The 24,363-nt window shown below is 42.2% G+C and overlaps 1 protein-coding gene across 4 annotated transcripts in view; it reads left to right on the top strand.

The window, feature by feature from the left end:
• Positions 1-24,363, top strand: part of CNOT2 (CCR4-NOT transcription complex subunit 2) — a 107,967-nt gene that overhangs the window by 51,611 nt on the left and 31,993 nt on the right. For all 4 annotated transcript variants that reach the window (XM_089674109.1, XM_089674110.1, XM_089674111.1 and 1 more), the window contains exons 5-9: positions 2,295-2,477; positions 4,679-4,758; positions 11,592-11,717; positions 12,238-12,362; positions 20,825-20,945. In XM_089674109.1, the coding sequence (XP_089530235.1) occupies positions 2,295-2,477; positions 4,679-4,758; positions 11,592-11,717; positions 12,238-12,362; positions 20,825-20,945 (635 nt within the window). The remainder of the gene's footprint in view (positions 1-2,294; positions 2,478-4,678; positions 4,759-11,591; positions 11,718-12,237; positions 12,363-20,824; positions 20,946-24,363) is intronic.

The raw sequence follows: 24,363 nt of genomic DNA, 5'->3' as shown, positions 1-24,363 counted from the left end.
GTGGGGGGAAAAAGACAAAAATTTAATTTGGGTGCAGCATTACATGACCGTGCAATTGTCAGTTATAGTAACGCAGTGCAGTATCACAAAAAATGGCCTGGTCGGGAAGGGGGGTAAATCTTCTGGAGGGCAAGTGGTTAAAAAAAAACAAAAACCGATGAATTTATCCTTTTAAAACTAGTTGGGTTGAAGCTGGAATTCTACCTTAACAAGTGAAAAAATTGTGGCGTTATAAACTGAGTTGCCCATATTGCATTGTGAGCAGTGTAAGCTGATGCTATGAGAGGAGTTTGTGTTCCTTTCAAGCAGTGTCTTGCTCTGTGTAGCATCCTGTGAGGTAGGTGTCACCTACCAGGTGAGCACATAGATTGTAAATAAACAGCAGAGACTATGACTGCATTAGCTGTCGAGCTGCAGTCTAGTAGAGGAAAATCAGTCAATGCCAGCCATAAGTGCTCGTTCTGCAAATACCTTGCTGTCAAGCTGCAGCCCGGTTGAGAAAAGCTAAATTAATTTTTGTCCATACAAAAAAAGTCTCAAGTGCAGATCTTTATATATGTGTGAGCTCCTTGTTCCTGATTTCCATTTTCTTCTGAATATAGTACTTAGCTGGTGAGTTCTATATACGTTGTGTAGTTTTGAAATGGATGTAGATATACAATTCTCAAAAAAATTAAAGGAACCCTTTTAATCAGAGTATAGCATCAATTTGATTACACTCCTGGGATATTTATCTGGTCAGTTAAGTAGCAGAGGGAGTTGTTAATCAGTTCAGCTGCTTTGGTGTTAATGACGTTAACAGGTGCACTAGATGGGAACAATGAGATGACCCTCAAAACAGGAATGGTTTCACAGGTGGAGGCCACTGACCTTTTTTTCCTACTCCCCATCTTTTCTGACTATTTTTCACTAGTTTTGCATTTGGCTACTGGTAGCATGAGATGATACCTGGACCCTACAGAGGTTGCACAGGCAGTCCAACTCCTCCAGGATGGTACATCAATACGTACCATTGCCAGAAGGTTTGCTGTGTATCCCAGCACAGTCTCAAGAGCATGGAGGAGATTCCAGGAGACATGCAGTTACTCTAGGAGAGCTGGACCGGGCCGTAGAAGGTCCTTAACCCATCAACAGGACCGGTATCTGCTCTTTTGTGCAAGGAGGAACAGGATGAGCACTGCCAGAGCCCTAAAAAAATGACCTCCAGCAGGCCACTGGTATGAATGTCTCTGACCAAACCATCAGAAACAAACTAAACGAGGGTGGTCTGAGGGCCCGACGTTCTCTAGTGGGCAATGTTCTCACTGTCCGGCACCATAGAGCTCGATTGGCATTTGCCATTGAACACCAGAATTGGCAGGTCCGCCACTGGTGCCCTTTTTGCTTTTCACAGATGAGCAGGTTCACCCTGAGCACATGTGACAGACGTGAAACGGTCTGGAGAAGCCGTGGAGAAGTTATGCTGCCTGTAACATTAATCAGCATGACCGTTCTGGTGGTGGGTCAGTGATAGTCTGGGGAGGCATATACATGGAGGGACGCACAGACCTCTACAGGCCAGACAATGGCACCCTGACTGCCATTCGGTATGGGGATGAAATCCTTGGACCCATTGTTAGACCCTACGCTGGTGCAGTGGGTCCTGGATTCCTCCTGGTGCACGACAATGTCCGGCCTCATGTGACGAGAGAATGCAGGCCGTTCTTGGAGGATGAAGGCATTGATACCATTGAATGGCCCCCACGCTCGCCTGACCTAAATCCAATAGAACACCTTTGGGATATCATGTTTCGGTCCATCTGAAGCCACCAGGTTTCACTTCAGACTGTCCAAGAGCTCAGTGATGCCCTGGTCCCGATCTGGGAGGAAATACCCCAGGACACCATCAGTCATCTCATTAGGAGCATGCCCCAACGTTGTCAGGCATACATACAAGCACGTGGGGCCATACAAACTACTGAGTACCATTTTTTGAGTTGCTGCAATGAAATCTCAGCAAAATGTACCAGCCTGCCGCATAATTTTTTCACCTTGATTTTCAGGGTGTCTTTGAGTTCAATCCTCTGTGGGTTGATTAATTTTCATTTCCATCAAATGATGATGGGGCATCCTTACATTCCTAACGCATTACCCAGTCCATATCAATATAGATATCCAGAATTATATTTTTCCCCATTGAGATCTGATGTGTCTTCAAAGTGTTCCTTTTAATTTTTTTTGAGCAGTGTATATGCTAGCACTTCAGTACAGGGCATATTAACATGTAAGAACTTTTTTTTTTTTTTTCCTTATAGGGGCATTTTACCGATGAATCCCAGGAATATGATGAACCACTCCCAGGTTGGACAGGGCATTGGGATGCCAAGCAGGACAAATAATATGAGCAGTTCAGGGTTAGGCAGTCCAAACAGAAGCTCACCCAGCATAATATGTATGCCAAAGCAACCGCCATCCCGACAACCTTTTACTGTGAACAGGTAAGCATTTCTAGAACTGTGCCAATGAAGAAGACATACACTCGGGGAGCATATATATTCTTTCAATGTATTGTATGTGTTGGGGTTTTTTTGGGTGCATGTTTTATAGATAAGAATGCTAGAAATTTACTTTACCAGTGATGTAGGAATTTCTTGGAAAAAGGTATTGTATGTATGAATAAAAGCTGACCATTGTAAGCACCCCTGCCTGTGATAAAGTAAAACCAAACACTGTAATGCTTGGCTTTCCTTCAGTGGTCCAACCTCCCTTAGTGGCGTTGTCATCTTCTGCCATCTTCAATCATCTTCTGGAGCTGCTCCCATCGTTGGCTGGCCTGGGATGATGTCACTCCTGCACATCCTGTCACACAGGGTCTGTGCTGTAATGTAAATGGAGCTGTGCTTGGACACCTTGGTGTATGTTCAAGAAGACAGGACAGCGAGTAGGCAGGTAGGTTTTTTTTTTTATTGCAGTGAAGACATTTCTTGTCTCTTCTGCAATAAAGAGCCTGCCTGCTCAGTTTTTGAAAGTGGTACTTTAGTTCAGCTTTAAAGGGTTTGTCTCAACCCCTCTAACTGCCACTTTTTCTGGACATCTTGATCTGTTAGTGGTTGTAAACCTCTGACATAAAATATTAACAAAACTTATTGTTTCATAGTGTGTACTTCAGTCCTGAGCACTAGGTGTAACTTCTGTCTGCAGCCTCACTCCACTGCTATCAGCCGCTATCCGCATAAGTCACTTCTGACATGTTTTCCTGACTCCAAAAAAAAAAAAAAAAGTGACAGGGAAGGGACCTCTAATACAGCCTCAGCTCTGTTCCTATGTACTATGTGAAGGGGGGGGGGGGTTGTCCCTTCCCTTCCCTTCCCTTCCCTTCCCTTCAATTAGCACTCAGCACTCCCTCACTGAACTCTGCTTTGTGTGGTTCCAGCTCCCCACCCCCTGCTTTCTGAAAGCTTCAACTACCTGTATAAATTCTGTACTTCAAAGGGCTGTAGAGAAGATGCAGATAAACAAACAAACAGGTACAACTCATGTAGGAGGATTTGTTTAATCTCGGTGTATCACCTGAGGCTTATCACTTCACTGGGTGTATGTAAGGGTTTACAACCACTTTAAAAGAAGTTGAAAAACAGCAGACTTACTGGCTGCATCACCAAGTAATAAACTGTTGGGGGGCGGTGACTGAGAAGCAAAGACTGCTATTTTAATGCTGGCGACAAACATATGATATGACATTCTTGATTTTTGCCATAGTGTCACTTTTAAAGGGATATTAAAGCTTGCTTTTTTGTTATTTATAAAAAACAAAAACATTACGTACTCCATGCAATGGTTTTTGCACAGAGCAGCTTCGATCCTCTTGTTGGGTCCCCCGCCAGCGCTCCTGGCTTCACCTGCTTGACCAGTGCCTCCAATAGCAAGCTGCTTGCTATGGGGGCACTGATACGTAATCACTCTCGAGCCCCGCTCTATGCATTCATAGGATACGTAGAGCTGTGGTTGGCCCCACCCACCACTCTCCTTATTTGCTCACTGGCTGTGATTGACAGCAGTGGAAGCCAATGACTCCTGCTGCTGTCTCAGCCTATGAGGAGAAAGAGACCCAGGACAGCCAAGGTTCTTGTGCACATCGCTGGATTGATGGTGGGGCTCAGGTGAGTATTTGGGAGTGGGAAGGGGAGGGTGCTGTGGGCAAAACACACACAGGTGTGTTTTTTTTTTTTTTTTTTTAACCTTCATGCATTGAATGTATGAAGGTAAAAAACCTTCAGCCTGTACAACCACTTTAAAACCTTGGTGTACTTTGTGTATTCTTTAAGATCTGTGCAGTAATTCAATATGAAGCAACACCTGCACTTTGCCCTTAAGCTGGACTTTTCTGTAATTACAGATTGGTTGTAATTTCTCCAGAGTGCAGGGTGACTGGTCTTGTACCCACCCCCTCGCCTGTAGTTTTCTGCAGGCAGCTGGTTGTGGGTGGTTCTTCCTTTTCACAGGTGATGTACATCCAGTGATGTAATTGCTACTTTTACAAGGTAATAACTGGATTTGTAAATGCACGTGGTACACACAAAACATATTTCCTTTTGTGGCTGTTGAGTAATATTTTTAAATGTGTTTTTTGTTCTCGGCGTTCAGCTTTAAAGATGTTTTTATGACTTGAACACTGACTCTTCTTTCTCTGATCACACAGTATGTCTGGGTTCGGCATGAACAGAAATCAGGCGTTTGGTCTGAACAATTCTTTATCGAGTAACATTTTTAATGGAACAGGTAAGAGTTTTGTCTATTTAACTGAAGTCTGGGATTGTTCATTCAGACTTTTCTCATGATCGTTGTAAAAGTCTAAATTAAATGTTACCCACAGTGATGATTACAATAATATATAATTAAAACATCAAATGTTCTCATCTGTAGATTAAGCTAGAAATAGTTTCTGATGAGATTAAATGTTTAAGCTTCCATCTTGGGTAGCAACTGATTTAATTATAGGCATAATTTGTCTAACTTTGTAATTGAAAATCTGAGAAGGTAAATAAAAATCAGTCATTCTCTAGTGAATTGCACAATAATTGCATTATTGGTTATTAAAGGGCTTAACAATTTGTGTCCAGACAAGCCTGCTATTGAACTATTTTCAGGATTTAGAGTTCATCTTGCTGTAGAAAAAACATTCATCTTGGATGTAGTAAGGAAGATAATTCCAGATTTTAAAGAAAAGTAATCTTGGTGGAGGTGTAAGCTTTTGCTCTAATCTGCACAGCATACTTGTAGATCATGGCACACACCTGCCTCCTGTTGTACTGTATGGGTCCAGGATCTTGTCACTGCTTTGTGCACTTGCAGCGCTCCTCTTCAGCTGTTTGGTCACATGTGCACAGTTACATTGTATGCCAAGAATAAAGTCAAGTACCAGAGACAAACTGTAGAACTGGACTTTACACTTCAGAGTAGAAAACAAAATGTCGCTGAGAGATAAAAGCGCACTTGGTGGTACTGGAGTTGCTAGTGTTGGCCATAAACGGTATGGGAATGTTCCTAATGGTTGATGGTAGGGTGACAGATGTTGGAGGAGGCACAAAGTGTAACCTCCAAACATTTGGGTAGTTTTAAATATGTATTTCAGCAATAATAGCGCAGGCTGCTTTTGGAATTGCAGTTTGTCTGTTTTTGTAATGCCTCAGAATTTGTGGTGCCAGAGAGGGTTAGGGCTTGTTTACACTGTAGTTCTCACATTCCATATGCAAGTTTACTTGAGCCTGCGGTGCATTTGTGGTGTGGTTTTTGGCTTTATTTTTGAGTTGCCTTTTTACTGTGCATTCATGTGCAAAAAAAAATGCAGCATGTTGTAATTTATAAAATGCACATAAAATCACCACACTATTGTAAACTAGACTCCTTGAAACAACTGCAATTTTTCTTGCTTATGCGTTTTATACCACATTTAAAAACATGTTTGACTCCATCTGGTGTACATGAGCCCTTTGTGTGAATATTTACAAGCTTGTATGCTTGGACCATCCTCTTTTACCACTCTGGTAAACCATAGTAGCAGAATCACATGAGGAACAACAAGTTTCTGGCAAGGCAGCTGCAGGGGTATTATTGCCAGGTAGGTAGATTGGCAAAGAACCTTTTTTGACCTTTTTTTTTGCTTAGCAGGAGTAATCCTTACTGCATTTCCTTATTTTGTTTAATGTTCCCAGTACTCATTCCTGACATTCAGCATTTCTTTTCCTTTTTAAAGTGGAACTGAACTCAAAAAGTGAAGATTAGCTATGTTCTAGGAAACCTCTAGAAAAATTGACTTTTTTGTCTTGAATTCCTCTTGAAAAATACAAGTGTACTTTCTGGTATGTTAGTGTGACTACAGTTTTTTTTGCTAGTGTCCTTAGGTGGTGGACGTCTTCTCCTATGGAGAAGTTTCTAAACCATTTTCACCTCCTGCATGTTATGAGACACAAGCTAAGGCTTAATGCCATATGCTTTATACTGTGGGCTCACTTATTGATGTGGTGCAAACTAGCCTTTGCCTTAGCAGCACTTGAATCTCTTCAGCCTAAACAAGCTCTTATGGGCACTCAATGGCTGGTGAACTCTAGAAAGACTTCATTTGCACTAAGAAATCAGTGCTTTGATTGATGTTTGGATCTTCCTCCAAAACTCTTTGCTTAGTTGCACCCTATGGAAAAGGAATTTATGAAAAAATGGTCTGTCTCTGTATGGATCCTGCCTTTTCTGCTCTGAACAAGCACCTCAATGTTCTGGTTGAGGATGTGACCATTAACCCTTTTCCGCCTGGTTTGTACATCATACAGACCTGACAACGGGGGTCTTGCACACCCTCCCGGTGGCTGCAGTCATTGGGAGTGTGTGTATATCTGACAAGCCGACAGCTGGCTTTCAAAATTGATATGGCGGCTGGGCAGCCATCCAGTTGCTTCCAAACCCCACAGGGACAGATGCACTGCATCAGATTAATTGGAGAGCAGATGAGACCCCTGTTTACATATTAAAAAAAAAAACTGTCACCAAAAGAATCCTCTCATAAGGGACTTTTTGTCCCCTATACGATAGAAAAAATGTTGAGTAAAAATAAAGAATTGTAAAAAAATAGTTACACCCAAGCACATAAAATCCCCCCTTCTCCCTCCAAATTTGTAAGCAGCATCCCCCCCAATACATGTATGTACGAACGTAAACACACGCGTCCGTGGTGCCTTCGCAATAAAGTGTTGATTGAGATACCCATATTTCATATCGCCGCACACACTGGGGCGAAAGCAATAATTTTAGCACCAGTTCTCCATAGTTCTAAACTAATGACCTATAGTGGCTTTTAAGGCATCCCCTATGGAAAATATAGAGTGCTGAAGTTTGTCGCCATTTCATGGATACATGCAATTTTAAGGTTGGACATCTATTTACTCAGCACAACCTCCTTTTTATTTACTTTTTTTCCCTTAAAAAAAAGTGGGTAATTTTATTGTGTTTGGGAGCCTTAAAATTGGCTTTAGTGTATTTTTTACTGAAATTTTAGCCTTTCCTAAACCTTTGCACTGATATGTAACCTAAAAAATTGGTATACCCACTATTTTATTCTCTACTATGTTTGCTTTCAGAAAATGTTGTTTGGGGAGTTTTACGCAATCTTTGGTGCTAAAACGTATTTTTAAATGTGTGCAAGAAACGCAAAGACCTTCTGGCAGTGAAAAGGCTGAACAATTCTGTCTGTAGCTACTTGGAAATCCTATTGAAAACAACCTTTTGCTTTCGCTGGTCTTGCCTTATAACTGGCCAACAGTTTTTGTCAATTTGTCAGACTGCTGTTCATTTGACTGGACAAAAAAAAATTATGAACACAATCAGATCATGTGTTTGAAGACCATGTTCTGCTGGAACAGCTGCAGCTCATGCCCTTGGTTATGCTCTTTTGTTTTGATGCCCTATAGAATCTACTTCACCAGATTTCCAAGATGCCTGCTCTCTGCAGGATTTTGTGGTTAAAGGATTGGTTGGCTGAACCTGCTTTCAAAAGGAATCTTTTATGTATGTCTTTTGATGGTGAATGCCTGTTTTGGTGAATTCCTTGATAAAGAACTGCTTAGGTCTACTACTATGGCTAGTATCTTTCCACCAAAAGTGATCATTTTAGTTCCACCCAGACATCGCCCTCTAGGTCCAAAGCGGGTCCATCCTTTCTTCACAAGCCATGGACTACGAAATCCTCCAGGTCTACCCAGAATCTCTCTTCACAGTTTAGGTGCACCCTCACTCTCTGGAGTGATGGTCTGTAGGCATTTGCATTAGTGTGGTATCAGGGACACCTTGGACCTCTGGGTCCAATCTGTTTGTTTCCAGGGACTGTAAAATAGAATTTCTATCCCTGCACCTCCTCAGTTCCTAAGCTGTAATCTCCCAGCTTCACCTCAAAATCAAGGCAGATGTGTGTGCTGTCCTGAGTCAAATTGCGGTGCAAGAAGTGATCATCCCAGTTTGTGAAGAGGAAAGGTTCATAGAGTTTTACTCAAAACTATTCTCATTTGCAATACTGGATGGAGACATTTGTCTTGTCTTCAAGGGTCTTCACACAAGTACTAACTCAGGCCATCCATGTCACTGAGTACCTGGACCAGTGTTTCTCAACCTTTTTCCAGTCGAGGCACCCTTGAAAAGTATTTTCAGTCACGAGGCACCCCTGTCCAGGGCTTGGTTCACGTTACTGTGTGTCGCAGAACGCACGTGAAATCGCGCTTATTCCTGACACGCAGACAAATTCTCTGCTCTTTAGGGGTACCCCCATAGATTGGCAAATGCGGGGTGTTTTTGGTGTGGTGCAATTTTAAAACTAAGGTCAGGGACGACTTTCCCTGCATTTCTGCAGGTAAGGCAGCCCATTGAAATGAATGGGCTGCCCTACACACAGCCACACAGATGTGAACCAAGGGCCTGTTCACCTGTGAGGTTGGGGGGTGGTAAAACCACACAATTGAGCTGTTTTTACTACCCCCAACTTCTCCCCCTTTAACTGCAGAAACAGCAGCTGGGGGTATACGCATGCTGTTGCCGCAGCTGGAAGTATACCTCCAGGTGAATGGGGTTGAACTACAACCACCCCGCAACTGTGTGTGTGCATTGCACACAGTTTTGGTGTGTGGAAACCGCAGGTAATGCGCACAAAAGACACAAAAACAGCACGGCACTGTGTAAGCAGAATATAAAATAAAAAGTGCATTACAAAATTTTAGAAAGTAATGAAAACCACATAGCAAAAAAAAAAACAAACAAAATATATATAGATATATATAATTATTTAATTTTTTTTTTTGTACGCTTCTTACACATTGGCCAGTGTGGGTGCAGCGCAGGGTACCTGTGATTTTTGCCCTATTCTTTGCACCCAAAGGATTCACAAAGGTGCTGGTCCCCCCTACTTTTGCCGTCTTAAGAACTCAAGGCATCTAGATTGGAATACCAAGGCAACTTTCTTCTGAGGGATTCATCTCCTTTAAAACGGTCTATAAACATACAAAGTGCTGTTACGTTTGTCAGGCTTTCAGCTGGGTAATCCACTTCTAAAAGTCTGTCCTCCGGCCTTCCGGCCTCCTTTCATCTGAAATACTTGGGCCTCATTCTAGTGATGGACCAGGCAAAAGTTTTCCTTCGGCAAACGAGCGTCTTTCTTCTACATTCTCTTTCTTGACGTGCTGACATCCCTCCAGTGAGATTCTTCATAAGGGTCATAGGCCTCGTTTGAGGATCTTCCCTTTGCTCAGTTCCAGTTAAGGCCTGTCCAACACGATATTCTGTTGGCCTGGAACAAACACACACCATTTCTCTGCTTTCCTTTGCTTATATCCATTCAGACAAGAAACTTCCTAGCTGGGTCGATTTCTAATCCTGCATTAGAAAGGATAGTCGTTCTCCCACACACATGGGAGATGGTAACAGTAGATTCCAGCCTTACAGGCTGTGGACTAGTGACCCAGTTTCACATGTCAGGAAACCTGGTTGCCTGTGGAGGCAAAGCTCCCCACTGACATCTTGAAGCTCAGAGCAATACAATTGCTGCTATGAGATCTCCATTTGATTCTCTCTGCCCTCCAGAAATCACCCTTTGACACCATTACAGGACTTCCACTGGATGATATCTCCTGCAAAGGGGCCTTCTTGTTGGCTATCACATCTGTCAGATGTGTTTCAGAGTTGGCTGTCTTGTAAAGAACCCGAATTCTTCACAAGGACAAAGTGGTCTTACAACCTAGACTCTCCTTTCTATCTGAAGTGGTATCTACTTTCTACCAAAATTAATGTTTTGGCCTTCCTTCCTTTTTGTCCTGCTCCTAAGCATCCCAGAGAAAATGCTGTCCATTGTCTGGACAATTCTTTCTAAAAGCCACAGCCTGTGTGCGGAAAACGAACTCTCTTCATCTTGCCAACAGGGTCTCCAAAAGACACCCTCCTTCCAAGTCCACTATTCCTAGATGGACAAGAAAAGTCATTGTAAGAGCTTACACTGTAGAGGGTAGTGTACCGCCTGTGAACCAGAGCACATTTACATTTCTGATATGGACAAAGTTTAAGATAACAAAGTAACACATATGGTGATTTTTCTTGTGGTGAGATTGCCATGTATACATTTTTAATGCAGGCAAAAAAGTGACAAAACTTCAAAAGAGGAAAAAAACCCAAAACCTCCTGGTTTGTTCGGCAGGCTGAACGAGGAGCTTTCCAGGAGGTTGTACTAACAATGTGGTCTTAGTACAGCGATCTCCTTGCTGAGCTATTGTGTTCTGACAGGGGAACCATTGGCTACGAGTGGTGATTGGATGCTAATCTGCTGTTTGGTTTTCCAGCTAGCTTCTCAAAAGAAGTCGGCTGTGAAATTTTAGCTTCCGTCAATCAAGGGGACCTGTACACATGGGCCAAATGTTAGCCGGTATCTACTGTACCGGCTGATTTCGACCGCTATTCGGCCTGTATGTACAGGGCTTTAGTGGTATTCTTTTTGTTTACTTGTTATGCAGCTGGTAATGGACATCCTCTTCAGATGAGTATAACGGAGTAAATAAAATGTAACAATGTTATTTACCACTTTATAGGAGGTTCCTTTTTTTTTTTTTTTCTGTAGCAGCTATTACAGCTGCTGTATTTACGCAGCAACTCCTGGCTGTTTTCACAGTCTGGTATTGCTGCCAAGCAAGGGGGGTGGAAGGTGGCAGAGGAGGACGACCACACATACTCTCTCTCGAGACCGCACATACTCTCTCTCGAGACCACTCGCACACACACCCTGCGTATTTCAATGGTTTGCCTGCCATGTTTAGTTCTCCCAGAATCCACAACTGGTCAGGAGTTCAAAGGAACCTGTCAGTATAGAAATGTGGAACCCACGCACACACGCTGGTCAGTGACAGGCTGAATAGGAAAACAAGAATGACAGCCACAGCACATGCACTTTCAATAATAAGTCAGCATTGTCAATTCACTTTCTTCTCTTCTGACAGATTCCCTTTTTAAAACCTAGCTATACTATTAGATATTTATTTTGTCATGTTCTATATATTCTAGTAGTCTTTGCTAACAATGCATTTACCTATTTTCAGATGGAAGTGAAAATGTGACGGGATTGGATCTTTCAGATTTTCCAGCACTAGCAGATAGAAATAGAAGGGAAGGAAGTGGTAACCCAACACCTTTAATAAATCCTTTGGCTGGAAGGGCTCCCTATGGTAATCCATATTATATATTCGTATTCTATGCCTTGTACTGTTGGTTGCATGCCTTAGAATTTAGAAAGTTTACAATTAAAAAGGATCTTGAACTTATGATTTTCTGCTGACATTTATTGTAGTTTATTATTTGATAATGTTGACGACCTCCTAGCGTAATATCATTTGGTCCACTTTTTTGTGCTGCAAAGCAATGCAAACATGTTCCTCAATAGTTTTCTAAATCTTTTTTTCTGACCCAGCAGTTTGCACATGTGCCTTATGCTGGTGGAGTGTCCCAAATTGTCCCTTTTTTTTCAAACCTGTGTGCCTGATTCCCTGTCGTGTAATAACTTGCCCGGGACATAAATCACATGCAGTAGCTGTTGACAGCCAGTTGCCAGATTAGTGTGATTGGGTCATGGTTAAGTTGCTGTGAGGTCCATCAGTAGCTTTCACAGTTATAACACAGGATTAGTGAAGCTTATAAACTTGTATCAGAACTAAAAAATTTTAACTTTTCTAATTCTCTCCTTTGTAGTTGGCATGGTAACAAAACCAGCAAATGAGCAGTCCCAGGACTTCTCAATACACAACGAGGATTTTCCTGCATTGCCAGGCTCCAGCTACAAAGATCCTACATCGAGCAATGATGACAACAAATCTGTGAGTAGTTTATTACCAATTTTGTATATGCATTCTTTAGTACACTATTTGCTTTCTTTTCCATTGATGGACATAGGAAGTTTTCGCCTTTTTTGGGTTATACTACACTTTACAGGAGAATTGGACACTGGCAAGCAAAATAAACAAACTGTAGGCCTAGTCCGGGATAACTCATCCTACTACAAGCATGCCGTATTTTGTTACTGGTGTCCTAGGAGGGTGGATATCGTCATTACAGCCCTGTGTGGAACACTAAACTATTTTTTTGCTAGCGCTTTTTTTTGTTTTGTTTTCTTCACTCTGCTCCTCAAGATTTTTGTTTTTCTATAATCTTAACAGCAGTTCCAGAATCTTCTTTACATCACTACTAGAGCTTGTCATTTATTGTAGCCACCTGGCAAGATATTCTAAGCTTGCCTTTTGAAGTGCCGTTTCCAGGGCCTACTGGACTGGATGTTGTAGGGATAGCCTGGATGTAAGCTTCAGGCAAGGAGTTTTGTAGGGTGCATTAGACTGTTCTGGAAGTTGGCTTCAGAGCGCTTTCCAGGTTCAGAGCCGCTGGCATCGCCTCAGAGCTTGCCCTGTCTTTTAATACTCACTTTGTGAGTAAGCCAGCTGAGTCCAGCATCAGGAGCTACCTCAAGTACTTAGGTCATTGAGTACATTTTAGGATTCCCCTTTTCCTTTCAGTTTTGCAGTGACATCCGTACTGATGGAATCTGTTGAGTGGAGTATTGTGCTTTTGTCACCTCTGGCCTTCAGACTGTTACCTGCTACCAGCTCTCTGGGTTTCGTGAGTACCCGAGGCCGTATCCTGAGCCTTACATTTCCTTATTGTCATGTTATATCATGTCCCCAGCTCACACTGCTAATGGCTCCAGGGCTTCTCTCTGTGCGCCTACTGATGGTGTCAACATCTGCAGCCTGGAATCCTGTTGCCCTCTGCTCTTAGTCTATTCTGTCATTCATGTCCTCTTTACCTCTATTGAGTTTGGCTTTTTCCTCTACCCTTTTGGCTAAGGTTTTTAGTATAGTGATGCAAGACTTTGACACAAATCACCCAGTTTACCGGTAAATGGTTTACCTGTGCCCTTGGTGGATGTTGATCAATTAGCCACTGGGATTCTCATTCTAAGTTGCTTAAATTTTTCACTAATGGCTTGCACAAGAGGAGTTGCAGTCCACTGCTTTTTACTCCCAAATTTAGAGATTGCTTTGCTTGTTATTGATGCAGTGCTCACCACCCTATTTAGGGTTTCAGCCTGTTTCTACCAGTGCTGTTTCCTGGCTTAAGTCTTTAGAAGCTGAAGACTTTTCCATTGTACCTGCCATTACAACTCTCTCTCTTCAGCAGTTGGAAACACCGAGAATAGCTGTTTGGTCCCCCAAGAGCATATTAGCCTTAAACCTCTTTTGGGGAGGATTTCGTAGATCAGTGCTGGAACCCGACGCATCATTTTGGGGTATATGGGTTTAGACCTAGTTAAGACTCGGTCATTTTTTTTTTTCACAAGAGAACTGTAAGAATCTTTGATTTCTGATCAGAGTTCACCAGTGTAAGTCTTCTTTACCCAGTCTTTTGTGTGAAAGACCTGATGGTAGCCTCCTTCTAGACCAGTGGTGGGCAACCTTTTTTTTCAACTGAGCCAAATCTCGCCAAAACCACAATTGAAATTTATTTTGAGAGCCACATTTTTAAAATTGAAAATACATAGGATGGTACACTGTTTTTTAGTTTCAATAAGTTTTTATAGTAATTCATCCCCCATATAGTAATTCATCCCCCATATAGTAATTCATCCCCCCTATAGTAATTCATCCCCCATATTAATTCATCCCTCATATAGTAGTAGTAAGTAAGTAGCAAGTAGTAAGCCAAGTCCCCCCTGTGTCAATTCACTTACCTTTGCTCCGCGCGTTCCTCTCGCCGTGTTCCCGCGCCGTTCCAGTCTTCAGGGCGGACTGTGAGAGGAGCCTAGCTCCTCTCACGTTCGTCAAGCTGCCCCGCCTACACACATCCTGACAGCCAATCACTGGCTGTCAGGATGTGAGTGGCAGCGAGACTGGCCAATCATTGCATTTGAGCGCGCTGCCCTGGCTGTTTTTTTTTTTTTTTTTGGATCACGCTGCAGAGTCCCTGCCGCCCGAGAGGAGGGAGGGGAGCGGGCGCCTGGCACACAAGAGCCACATTAAAGCGTGTAAAGAGCCGCATGTGGCTCGCGAGCCGCGGCTTGCCGACCATTGTTCTAGACCATGCCACTTGCCAATTTTAACTCTTGACTTCCACTAGGTAACACCCTGTCCTCAAGGATCAATCCATTCTCTGAGCAGATTGTTTCACTTGGCCGGCTGTCCTTGACTCTGGAATCAGAAATCCTTCTTTTCCATCTTTTGGAGGATTCTCACAACAGATGCCTAGCAGAGAAGTCCTGGCACCTTGTCAGTGCTTTGGACTTGGTCTTTGGAGAAATGTAATCTCCCAGTCAACATTCTGGAACTTTGGGCAATTTGGCTGTCTCTGCAGAATTTAACTATCCTGTGGGAAGGTCATCTTATCAGGATTTATTCCAATAATGCCGTGGTAGTGGGCTACATGAACCATCAGGGAGGAACAGGTCTTAACACGACAAGAGAGGTAGACCTGATCCTGTCCTGGGCAAAACTTTACGCTTGGGTTGTAAAAGATGGAAAGGTAGAGAACTGATGGGCAGACCTCCTCTGATAGCAACTTCACCCAGGGGAGCACTCCCTAAACCTGGATGTGTTCCAGGACTTGTCGCAGGTTGGGGATAGCAGATGTGGATCTCCTGATTTCCATGTTTAACAACAAACTGGAGAGTTTTGTCTTCTGGTACAGGGATCATCAAGTGGAAAGAGTGGATGCTCTGGTGTCTGTGGGATTGTTATGCCCTGATCTATTGATTTTATATTATTGTAATGCACTGCACAAACTTTTAGCACTAGTTTGTGAACACTGCTGGTGCGAGTTTGGTCAGGGTGGGTGCACTGAATTACACAGAGCCACCACAGCATCTGCCAGGAGTCTTACCAATTCAACATACCACACCTGCCTGGGCTAGTCTGGAGCAATTATGAATGCCAAAATTGTCTCTTTGCTCCTTCAAAGCAAACGAGGTGACTTTCTGGGAGGAAAGTTATAGGTTGTTATACAGAATTTCAGGGCCTGTGTCACAGGTAGGGGCCACCAGATGTGAAGTCCTGATTTCCATGTTTAATAACAAACTGGAGAGGTTTTCTCCTGTCACTGGGATTCTGGAGGCGAAGAGGCAGATGCTTTGGTGGCTATGTGGGATCAGTACACTTTGATAGAACTAAACACCAACAGTCTGTGCAAACTAGCTCTAAACAGTTTGTGCAGTGCTTTACAATAAAATATAAATCAATAGATCGATCGGGGTGTACTGATCCCATGGGGCCACCAGAGCATCCACTGCACCCACTGGAGAGCTCTCTCTGCTCGCATAGGGATCTCTGTTGTGTTAAACATGGAAACCAGGTGGTCTAAATCCAGTGCTTCATACCTGCAACACAGTTCCTGGAATCCTGTACAGTATAAGAAATTTATACCTTAATTCCCTTGAAATTTCTTTTTTATCCGCTTCGCAGGATCATGATGGTAGGCATTTTGATGATCCTTATTCCTCCAGATTGGCCCGAGCGGGTTTGGTATGCTGAGCTAGTAAGACTCCTGGCGGATGTTCCATGGCCTCTTCCCAAATTCAGGCTCTTTTTGTCTTAGACAGATTTGCCATTCTGCTTTTATGGTCACCAGCTTTAACAGCATGGCTGTTTTTAAAGCTCAGAGTTTCAGAGACAGACAAGGGTATCTCATATCTGATTCCTACATTGCTGAAGGCTACTAGGAATCTTGGAGCTTTTACCCTAGGAGATTTTCTGTGGGAAGAATCTTTCTACAGCTGGACTTGGACTAGTGTTTGGCTCTCAGCAGTATCGAGGGCCAGATGTCATTTTTTTTTTTTTTTTTTTTCTAGTCTGTTTGTAGACTGTTGGCCTTTCACTCCTTGATTAAGACCTTTTTACAGGGAGTTTAACATGTAGCTTCCCCTGTTTGCTCACTTGTGTCTTGTGGAATCTGAATCTGGTTCTTTCTGCACTCTCTCTCACCCACAAAGTGGTATTCCTTGTAGCTGCTACTAATGTGAATCAGGTCTTGGGGGCCTTGTCCTGCAAAGAACCTTTTTCAAGTTTTGCGTAGGGACAAGGTAATGTTGAGGTCTAGGAAGTTCATTCTTTACTACTAAAGCCATCGAAAGGTAGAATAGAAATCCCCTGCTGAACTGGCCGAATTTATCCATCTATGGCTGTTCCCTCTCAAGAGCTGATCTCTTGAGTCTTCCCTCGAACAGGACTTGTTGGTAACTTTTAACCACTTACCTACTGGGCACTTGTACCCCCTTCCTGCCCATGCCAGTTTTCAGCTTTCAGCGCTGTTGCATTTTGAATGACAATTGCGTGGTCATGCAACACTGTACCCATATGAAATTTTTATCATTTTTTTCCTACAAATGGAGCTTTCTTTTGGTGGTATTTTAAATTTTTTTTTTTTTTTTTGCACTATAAACAAAGAGCAAAAAATTGAAGAAAAAAAAAGTTTTTCTTTGTTTCTATTATAAAATTTTTCAAACGGGTAATTATTTTCTCCTTCACTGATGTGCATTGATGAGGCTGCACTGACAGGTGGCGCTGGTGGGGGCACAGGTGGAGGGCACTGCTGGGCACTGATCATCAGTGCCGATCCATCCTCTGACAATTGCCAATTATCGGCAGTACTTTCCTCATGCATGTACCGGTGATCTGCTGTGTCATTGGACAAAGCTGATCAAGTGGTAAAAGGCCGCTGTGATTGGCCTTTTACCACATCACGTGATCAGCTGTGTCCGTAGGACACTGCAATCACGGAGATCACCAGGGGCACGCAGGAGGGCGCGTTCTGGGAGGATGTCATATAACGCCTTCCCAGGACTGGACAACCACGCTGTAACGGTCATTCGACTATAGCACAGTTGGCAAGTGGTTAATTCAATCGGCGCTGCATTTCTGATCACTGTGTCCTAACAGTCCAGATGTGGTTTAAGCTGGGAGAGTCTGTATCTCAGCCTCTGCTTCCTTTTAGAGCTCATTCACACTATTCCATTGCATTAATGCGTGGCAACACACATTACATTGGTGTCATCCATTCTAAATGACACCCCAATTAACTTTCCCAATGGATATGCGCTGCAGCAACTGGTAGCCCACTAATGTGTGTAAACTTATTCACACACACTGTGCTTCAGTTGTACATCCGTCAGCAAGGTGCATCATTTCCATTAAGAATAAATGGTTTTCTCAACACACCAGCACATTCAACATGTGCTGCAGTAAAGGTGCATTAATCTGAGCACATACGCTTATAATCTCAAGGATCCATCCTTTCCTGTCAGGGATACTCTACTAAATGCATGTGCTTCTTGAGCTTTTTGTCATCAAGCAGTGGTTCCCCAGATTTGCAAGCACCATTACGTTCTCAAAGCTCTACCAGGTGTTGTGGCCTTATCTAAGCCCCTTGGGCTTGTTGCTGCTTGTTTTCTGTGTTGCCCACCCTTCACATGTTCTTCTTTTGGAAGTCTGGAGGTGAATATCTTCCTGTCCCCCCTCAATGGACGAAAAAAAAAGATTTTCTTTTTTAAAATCACTTTAAAATCCTTTTCTTGGTGTCCTATGGGGGGTAAAGTTTCCACCCCTCTGTGTTTTTATATTCCTGCACTCAGTGCTGCTTTGCTGCATGCTGGTAGTAGGAGGGGTCATCCTGGGATGGCTTACAGTGGTGTTTTTAATATTGAAAGACAGCCCAAAGCATTAAACCAGCGCACACATAAGATTGCAGTGCAACACACAGTAACACACTGCCATTTATTGTGCACTGCATTGGCAAGAATTGTGTAGGTTCTATTATAGGTTCTTTTGTGGTGCTTTGGCAGCTCATGGTTGTCATGAAACCTCAGACAGCACAGGTGTCAAGGGATCCTTAATAATTATGCCTTATCATAGGTTTAATCACTCTTGTATGTTAATTTAAGACCGTTTGAATATTCCGTATGCATCCTAGCAAGATTTCTAACAGAAGAATAATAGAACTGAAAGCTACTACCTTTCCTAGAGAGAAATGCTGGTGCATGTGAACAGGAGCCTAGGCCTTTGGTTTGGTTTGGCACTGGAGGGGTGGCTGAGAGCTAGACTCTGGCCATGAATACTTTTATTTAAATATAATCCTTAGTAGCCGAAAAGGATATAAATCCATAGGTGTAAGCGAGCTGAGCAAAGTTCAGTTTGCAGAAGGTTCAGTGAACACAGGAAAAAGGGTCATGGTCATGTTCCTGTTCTGTAAGCGATGTTACCCAGCATGCCCAAACCCTTTATTAAAGTGATTTTGTAAATGTGTTTTTTTTGTTTTTTGATAAACATGTTATACTTACCTGCTCTGTGCAGTGGTTTTGCTCATAGTGGCCCTGACCATACTCTTCTGGTGTCCCCTGCCAGTGCTTTGGGCTTCTCCTCCTCCTTCTGTGTGCTACCATAGGAATCCACTTCCTATGGTGTCATATGTGCTGGCTTGATCCTGAGCTGCACTGTGTGTGCCTATTGACACACCTCAACCCCGTCCCCCCACTCCCTCATTAAGCCAGTGGCTCTTGCTGCTTTCACTGAGTCCAGTGGGGAGGAAGAGTGCAGCGCTGGATTGAGATCGGGCTCAGGTATGTATTTAGATGGTACTTGAGGGGAGCTGCACATAAGTGTTTTTTATATTTTAATGCAGAAAATGCATTACAGTAAAAAACCTGAAGCCTATAAAAAAAATGTAAATATAAAGAAGCCATACAGGGATCTATCATTTGTCGTGAATAGCAGTGGTTGACAGGTTCATGTGTGTCCTACATTGCTGAACAGCTCGATTGACATTGGATTTACTGTCCATTAAAATATTGGGGTATATTGGGTTTTTTCCACCCCCTAAAAAGGACATTTTTCACAAGTTGGTGTTTTTCCTATTTACAGTTTTGTGGAATGAGTATAAAGGGGTACTGTGTACTCTAAGTCACTTACCTTTTGAAAGGACAGCAGATGTCTGGGGTTTACTTCTAAAGGGGGCTTCCAGATTATAAATCCTCCTCCCCAGACCACATTTTCTTTTGAAAATCTGGGATGAAGGTCAAGGTGTCTAGCAAGGAAATGAGGGCAGTGTCTCACGATCTAAATACATCAGTCACATCAACCAGCAATGTAGATGCTATCAAGGTGAGCGCCCATATGATAACCATTTTTAGTAAATTATATCACCCAGGATTCCTGCCGGCTTTTGTTTGAAAGCGAAGCGTGTCATCTAGCAGCAATGCTACTACCATTGCTAAGCCCCCATTCACACCATTTTGATTTGACAAAAATCTTCATATTTAGTTTTAAACTGTGGTCAAACTTCAGGGGGCTTATTATGTTTGACTGTTCTCTCCATAGTTCTCACATTCAGTAAAGTTGAACACGGGGTAAATGTCAACCTTTTTTTTTTTTTTTTTTTTCTATTTTTTTAATATTCAAGGGTGTATGTTTCTACAGATTTGAAATGAAAAGTTTTTATATTCTTGCTTTACTGATTCTTTAAATGTCTTCATTATTCCAGTAACCCTGGTTAATGTTAAACATTCCCATAACACTATGAATTCGATAACCTCAGCTTTGAGTTACGCTTACTGGCAGGAAGGGCATATTACAACAAGAGTTTAGTAAGGGTTCATTCATATGGACACACAGTCCTGTGCAGCATGAAGTCCTTTCTCTGTTTAATGTACCTGAAGGTCATACACATGTCCCTGCATATCTGTAGGACTAGGCTATGTGTGTGAGTGCATACAGCTGATACATATCCACCCAAATGTATAGGTTGCCTGCATGCAGCAATATGTTGGTACTAAAAGATAAACAAATGGCTCTTCAAGCTCTACTGGTCTCTGCACCTGTGTGAGGAACCATTGGTTAGATACTGCTTTTCTGAGCGAATGAAGAGAACTGAGCCAAAACTCCCAAACCGCGGTCTCTTCAGTATGTATGTATGTATGGATTCCACAATATTATACATTAAGCAACACTGCAAAAGTCAAATATCTAATATTAAACGGTTACAGTATACCCTGCGCTTAGTGAATGTATCTTAAAGAAATAATGCAACCAGAAAATAGCCCGAGCACTGCTAAAAGGTATATTGCACAAATATGGTACACCATTCAAATATCATAGGTGAATTTATGATATTTGAATAGCGCATCATATTTGTGGAATATAAATATGTAGTAATAGCATGTGGAAACCAACTTTTTTTTTTTTTTTTTTTTTTTTTTCTTGTTCCCCCCCTGAAGAAAATCAAAACTAACTTATTTATTTGCATGCAGAATTTAAATACGCCAGGAAAGACTGCCTCAAGTACAGATGGACCCAAATTTCCAGGAGATAAAAGCTCCACGACGCAAAATAATAACCAGCAGAAAAAAGGGATTCAGGTTTTACCTGATGGTAATGTATCTGAAATCATCGTTTCTTTTCTGTATTTGTTTGCAGTTTAGTAAAACATATTACATGTTGGCAGTTTTGTGTCCGTTACAACTTTTGTTTAAAAAGAGCCTGTAATATCTTACCAAGCAAACTGATGACAAGGTGCCGCATCCTGCTCCATGATTCTCTACCTCTATGTACACTGGAGCCCCCTGAAAACTTTGGCATGTGGTGCACATGTACATTTCCCTCTGCCTTCCATAATGCATTACTTAGTGGACCTCTGCTAATATAGATAGATTGCTGAGGCTTCAGGTGTTGTACTGTGGAAAGGTAGATGCATACCCCATTGTGGAAGCATGGGCTTTTCAGGGTGGTGGGTCTTGTGCACTGTGAAGGTAGAAGTTTGGTACCTTTTTTTTTTTTTTTTTTTTTCATATTTCCTCTGTGCACTGTCCGCATTACTTTGTGTGCTTTAAAAATATTAGATTTACTTTTCTTTATCGTACAGGACATAGGTCTTCATATTTATAATGGATGGGTTCTTTGCCACACATTAAGATGATTGGGCACTGGCATCAAGGCCTGAGCACTCCCACTGTACAACTATTTTTCTAGTGTATTTAGGTGATGGCTTTATCTCTCTCTGAGGGGAGAATATATATTAGTATGTTTTTAGTGTTTAGAGATCTATCCAGTCATTTGCTACACCAAGCTATTACGACAATGTGATCTTTCCTGATCGGTTCCCCCTGGCTTAGTCCTGCATAGACTGTACCCAGTCCCCGTGCAAAGATGGGATGGGGATAGCCTGTAATACTGCAACTACAGTGGACCCAGAAGGAGGATGATGCACCTAGGTATGTAGTGCAGTGTGTGCATTGCTGCCAGATGCTCTACTGGCTCAAGACTGTGGTCTCCTAGTGGGTGGGGATGTCTAACTGAAGTGAGCAAAATTTTGAACCTATGACTGTGATGAATCAGGTTAACCCGTCAAACATGGTTATGTGGCTGGTACCCCATCATGAGCTGACCACCAGAGTACAATTTAGGGGGTGCAGGCCCTTTTCAAAGACCATATCTTTGTGGTACCAAAAATATGGACCACCCCTGTTTTGGGCTATTCCCACCTCTATGGAAAGACCCTATGGCTGCTATGTATTGAGTGCTATCTTGGACACCAGATGTGGACCTCCTGGCATCTATATTCTACAAGAAGCTGAACAGATTTGTGACCAGAGTGCAGGAAGGGGATTAATTCCTGCTAATGTATGTCTTTTCTCCTCTGCAACTGCTATCTCCTTTGTTTTGCAGTTTTGAGATAGAAACTGTGCTGGTAATTTTGGTGAGTTCAAACCGATGAACGAGTGCTTGGTTCCCAGATATGATTCGCTTCCATCCTGTACGATAAAGAAAAATTGTACTTTTTGCGTTGCCTCTTAAATTCTTGGTGTATAGTATAGGACGCAGGATCCTCCTTTGTGACTTGATCCTAACATTGCATGCTACAAAGTTGAGGCTTGCATGGTTTGAGTGTTAAAGCTTTGGTTGGCTTTGCCAGTGTCCAGGCATCTGAAGGTGTGGCATATAACACATCTGTTATGAATATGAAGACCTGTGTCCTGTACTGTATTTAAATTTTACAGGCAAGTCAAAAATCCCATTATAGAGGTTCACAGCAAAGGGTTGGAGCTTTTCTGTTTTTAAAGCATTGCCATTATAGCCTGTACCCTGCATTTTTGGGTCATATTATTTAGCTTGTGTGTTTTAAACATTCATCTTTCTGCCTGCAATGCCATATTCCACCGATGTGTTCATACTCATTTGACTTTCACAGCGAATTTCCAGGAACCTTTGGCCAAACACGTTACCAGAAATAAAGAATTGCCTAGTATTCAGTGCATTACCTTTGCCCCTGGCAAAGGTATCTCACAAGAGCCAATTGATTGATGACATTTATAACCTAGCCCCTTTTATATAAAAGGGCACTCTCACAGCAGCCATGTTGTCTGAATAATGGACCCGTTATGCTTTTTATTATTTTTTTTATTTTTGGCATTGGTACATACTCTCCATGGCGGTGCCTGGCCTTCCATGCCTTTTGTTGACACTCTTCTATATTAGCCCTACAGATAGCAAGAATTTAATAAGAGGATTTCAGTGTGTTTATCTGTAAACTGAACCAAACCCAGGTGGATTTGTTCTTCAGAAGGGTGTTCAAACTCGCACTTTGTGTACATCTGTTCTTCCACTTAGCACATTAACGGAAAGAAAAAATAACTGGTTTTTTTTCTTGGCAGTGTATTCTTTGGTGCTTTACAATGGAGCTATCCTTTGAATACTTTTGGTCAGATTTATGAATGTGTTAGGTGCTATTGCTTGCACCAGAGAGGAGTACTCGGACACAGAAACATCTGTCTCAGTGTTTCTGAACAGGTCTACATCAACCAAAGGATGAGCTTGTATAACTGTCAGTAACAAATACTCTCTAGGGTTATGTGACACTATTTTCCACTATCAGGAACTTGGAAAAAGTGTGAAAGGTCAGGTGGTTTAGGACCATAGCAACTCTTGACTTCTGGTGACCTCTCACTCTTGATTCCAAAGGTAGAGGCAAAGGAAGTAAAGCTGACTAAGGTGACAAATTAAAATTTATCATTAGAAAGTTTATATAGACATTTTAATTTTAAGAGTGAATATTCATAGTAGTGACTGGTATAACCGGTATAGCATGTATAACCAAGTAGTGACTGGTTCTCTTTAAGTGCCAGAACACTGAGACCACCCCGAGTTTAAAATGTTCTTACACAACACCTTAGTACCAACATTTACACTCAGGATATTTTCTCACTTTATATTAAATTTTTTAAAACCATATTCAACCCTAAAGCAAACATTTTAATGTATTGCAGCGTACTGATTTTTAGATATGGTGACTGCATTAGTTTCCTTTTTATATGCTTTCTGTTCTTTTCACCTGGTGATCCAGCCAGTAAGTCTGTAACTTTTTTAACAGAGTAAGCTGTCCTGCAGATGTAGCAGTTATACTTGAGACAAACCATTTACCACTGACGGGTGATCATCTTTTATATAAAATATCCCAAAAGAAAAAAAAACTGTTGCTGTAACTCCCTAAAAAGTGTTAGCTGGAGTTTGGCTTTAAATTATTAGTGCATTTACATTTGTTAGAGTATCTACCACTCTACTCCCCCTGACTGACAATGCTGCTGTCCAGAGGTGTCTGTTGCTCCTTCATGCAGTGTGTAGGCACTCTAATACAGGAGGTGTTGCTGGCCGGTGAAAACCGGAGGGAAAAAGACTAAAAAGAAAACTAGTGCAGCCACCACATCCAATGATTGGTAAGCTGCAATATATTAAATTTTTGGGTTTAGGTTTATTACTGCTTTACTTCCTAACACAGTCTTGACTTCTTGTTCTG

The sequence above is a fragment of the Staurois parvus genome, unplaced genomic scaffold (genome assembly GCF_062004578.1).
Source record: "Staurois parvus isolate SC_StPar_1 unplaced genomic scaffold, SC_StPar_1.0 ptg000147l, whole genome shotgun sequence".
Lineage (NCBI taxonomy): Eukaryota > Metazoa > Chordata > Amphibia > Anura > Ranidae > Staurois > Staurois parvus.
The sequence above is the reverse complement of the archived record's forward strand: the minus strand, read 5'-3'. Positions and strand labels throughout refer to the sequence as shown.